The 3,982-nt window shown below is 44.5% G+C and overlaps 1 protein-coding gene across 1 annotated transcript in view; it reads right to left on the bottom strand.

Annotated features, from left to right (window-relative positions):
* Positions 1-3,317, bottom strand: part of SCFD2 (sec1 family domain containing 2) — a 344,198-nt gene extending 340,881 nt beyond the window's left edge. The window contains exon 1 of the mRNA XM_019640903.1: positions 2,363-3,317. Coding sequence (XP_019496448.1) covers positions 2,363-3,200 — 838 coding nt within the window. The 5' untranslated portion in view covers positions 3,201-3,317. The remainder of the gene's footprint in view (positions 1-2,362) is intronic.
* Positions 3,318-3,982: the final 665 nt, after the last annotated feature.

The raw sequence follows: 3,982 nt of genomic DNA, 5'->3' as shown, positions 1-3,982 counted from the left end.
CTCAACCAAATCACTCAATTTTTTTTTTTTAGAATGAAGCTAGAACTGTCAGCTGTCAAATGACATAGCAATAACATAGATGCAAATGACTCTAGTACTTCCAAAAATGAACTGGTGCCATCTGTTGCAAACATGAGTCATGACTTTTCCGACAGCTCAATACTATATTTTCAGCACCTAGCATAGTACCTATTGATATGGAAGGTATTAATATTGAATAAATAAATGATTTATTGAATGAATATATAAATAAATTATTAGCATATAGTCATCGAGGTAAATAGTGTCATTGGATAATATAATACCCTGAAATTTTTGAGCCAAACTTTATTTTATTGATGAAGACCTTAAGACCCAGAGGGCTTAGACCTGACAAAGAATAGCAGATCTCCCCTTATCTTCATAATGGCAACTGTTCATCTAGTTAGTCCTGTACCTACCACATCTAGCAGGCAAGCTGGCACCTAGTAGGCCCTCACTAAATATTTGCTAGATGAATGAAAGAACAAGTGAATGAATGGTAACAGTTTGTAATGGTAGAGGCATTTAGAGAGTGCTTTCTGTGTATCAGGGATTTTTATAGGTGCTTTACATGTATTAACTCTTTTAATAACAAATGAATTAATAAACTCAAATTGAAACTCAAGACCAACGACAGTTTAATACTTTCCCCATGAAACCAACTTATCTTTCCAAAAGTCATCATTGCTTAGAAGACCTCATTCCAACAATGGGTGGGACTTGGCTCATTTACTCGTTTTGATTCTACCCACTTCGAATTAATTAACATTTTGCTTCCTAATGTCTATCTCTATCTCTCTCTATTGTTTTTGCCATGTTATATTAATTGGACAGAAGAACTAGGTAGAAAAGACCAACCGGGCTTCAAGGAATCATCACCATCATCATCTTCGTCACAATAGCTAGTATTTATTGAGACTTTATGATGCACCAGGAATTAAGCTCCATACTGTACATTTATTATTGACTTAATTATTACAACTTTAATAGGTAGGTATTATTATGCTTATTTACAGAGTAGAAAATTCAGTTGAAGTAACTTGCTTATGATTACACAATTCATAAATTGCCAACCAAGGATTCAAACTCAGGAGACATATAACCCCCAAAACCACATTTTTTTTTCAGGCTCGTAAAAGTGACTTAAGACAAAGACAGCATGAGTGCTTCTAAAGTGACTTCTGGGCCCGCCAAGTGGCACGTTGGTTAAGAACTGGCTTGGGACACCAGAGGGCCCCAGTTCGGATACCACATATGAGGGCCAGTGACACTGCCCTCTACAGCTAAGATGCTGAAGAACAGCTCAACCTGGAGCTAGGCTGCTGTGAGTCGCTGACGACAGTGTAGGCTGCAGTCCGTGCTGCAGCGGGTTGCTATGGGCTACCATGTGTAGCCACCAGCCAGTGTGAACAGCTGTCCAGAAGCCGGCGACTGATCTGCTTCACCTGGGAAGAGCGCAGTGATGGTGCCAACTTGGGCCAGTGAAGCAACGTCCTCCACAACTAGACTGAAGAACAAAAAGGACAGCAACTTGTCTGTTCCCCTTCCCCCAATTCCCCAGCGCTGTTCCCATCCCCCAATTTCCCAATTTAAAATAATAATAATAAAGTGACTTCTGATGTTAAAGGGTTCTTGTATTACCAGTACAGTATTCATTGATTCGGCCTGGAGAGAACCACATTGTATTTATGTTGTCTATTGTTTATGGTTGTCTCCCCAGCACTATGAGCTCCTCATTAAATACTTGCTGAATGAACATCTAGTGACTATAAGTGGCCCTGAGTTGCAGAATGGGGGTCAAAAATCTCTGAGTGAATTACATCTTTAAGCCGAGAATGGATATATGTTTTTAAATACTCATTTAAAAGAAACCTAAAACTCAACTAACTCTCTATGATAATTTCATGTTTTGTTGAACAGTTTCCTTCTGCTAAGTCATCTGTTAACACCTCACCAACAAATTAGAGCCTTCTTATGAAGGACTGTTGGGAATAGTTGCATCTGCACATTCCTAAAAGGTTCCCAGGTAGACAGTTCTCCTTGGTGTCAGCATAATTACATTTTTCCAATCTCTTGAGCTAGGTGCAGTTGTTGTTTAACAAGGCACTGCACATTGAAGATGCATTTAGCCATTACAGCATTTAAAAATTTATTGTAATTGCTAATTTGCTTGTCTGTATCTCCCTCTAGACTATAAATTCTGTGAGGTCGGGGACATGTGTCCACCTAATTCATCTTTGTATCCTCATTAGTAAGAGATCAATAAAATATGCTCTGAATTAATGAAAGTCCCAGAACCTTGGAGAGTGGTTATGAAGACCTCCACAGCAATCCCACTTACCTGTGAGATCCAGAGTTCTGTCCACAAAGACCACTGATGCCCTGCCTGCAGCAGTCTTCCTCCTGTTCTTGGCAGGGGCATAATTGGCCAGATCTGCAGCGATGACCCGACTGAGGTAACCTACAGCAAAACACTCCTCTCGGACCCCTAAGTGCTCACACAAAGAACTGATGCCTGATACCAGGCACCTGATCTGCAGGAGTAGTTCAGGGGTCAGGGTAGTGGCATCCACGTCACCCAGGCTTCCCAGCCTCCTTTTGTCTGGTCGGGCACTGTTAAGGAGATGCACATCCTGGGGTAGCAGTGGGAAAAGGGAAGCAAAGGCTGGAGTCAAGGCAAGGTAGGGAGAGGCAGGGGCGAGCAACAATGGGACGTGAAGCACCTCGGCGGTGTAGTTCATGTTGCCCATCCATTCACACAGCTTCTCTTCTAGTTGCTCGAACACCGGCTGCTGTCCCTCCAGCTCCGCCGCTGCCGCCGCTGGTACGTGATTAGCCGTGAGGTGGACAGCGTGGTTCACAGCTGTGACCACCACACAATACTGGAAGTGACTGCGGCAGATGATGTTCCGTAGAGTCTCCACGGTTCGGCCTTTCAGTAGGCAGCTCAGCACAAACACCGCCTTGGGCTGCTTAGCACCGCCACCGACTGCTGCGGGCTCGAACTCCCGCAAGTAACACGCAGGTCCCCCCACCGCCTCCAGGAGCCGGGTGGATCCGCAGCCCCAGTGCAGGCTTTCGGCACAGGCGGCGTCCAGGTAGACCACAGCCCGTTTCACTTTGGCCAGCACCTGCTCCCAGCCCTGCTGGGTAAAGGACTGCACGCCCGGGGCGCTCATAATTGGGAATTCGCAGACTTGGGCACACCACTACAGAAACTTTTCTCAAAACTCTCAGCTTCCGGGAGTTGGGCTCCGAGAGTTTAACAATCAACACAATTTACGCGGTGCCGCCTCCTACTAGTCCAGTGGCTGCGCACGGTGATGACGTCAACGGATCGTGATTGGCTTGCGGGATGACAGCTCCAGGAAGAAAGCTGAAGGTTAGGAAAGAAAAGTGAGCGGGGCTTCGTGGCTCTTGGGGTCCTAGAAAGTTCAGAGATGAGAAGGAGCTGCCCAGGAAATAGCTCAACTGTCCTTTTCCTCTACCTGTCTGCTTAGATTACCTTTTCCTGCCCCTGAGAAGCCAAACTTTGATATCTTCCCTGGATATGAACACATCTCTTTAAAAGTACAGCCACTTTCCCCATTTTAACTCTAAGCAGCCAAAGATAAAACAACCAACTGTAATGTTACAGTTTATAGACTGTTGTCACATACGTTGTTGTACACAGGCCTCATAACAAACCTACTAGTCTCATTTTCACTTTCTTCATCTTCCCTCCCTCATCTCATTGCCAGTAAATCTTGGATGGCTTCAAAAATCTTGGAATCCAGCCCCTTCGCCTCACCCTTACTGTGAATGCCTTAATCCACCATCTTCACAAACCTCAACAATTGCAGTGATCTTCCATTATTTCCCAGCTTTCTGTCTCTTCTCCCTCCAATTCAGTTTAAACTAATCTGGTCCTATCATTTGGCTGCTTAAAAGCCTCACCTGGCCCAATTGCCTACAGGATACA

Source organism: Hipposideros armiger, unplaced genomic scaffold, assembly GCF_001890085.2.
Source record: "Hipposideros armiger isolate ML-2016 unplaced genomic scaffold, ASM189008v1 scaffold_53, whole genome shotgun sequence".
Classification (NCBI taxonomy): domain Eukaryota; kingdom Metazoa; phylum Chordata; class Mammalia; order Chiroptera; family Hipposideridae; genus Hipposideros; species Hipposideros armiger.
Note: the sequence above shows the minus strand (reverse complement) of the source record. Positions and strands in the feature narration are given on the sequence as shown.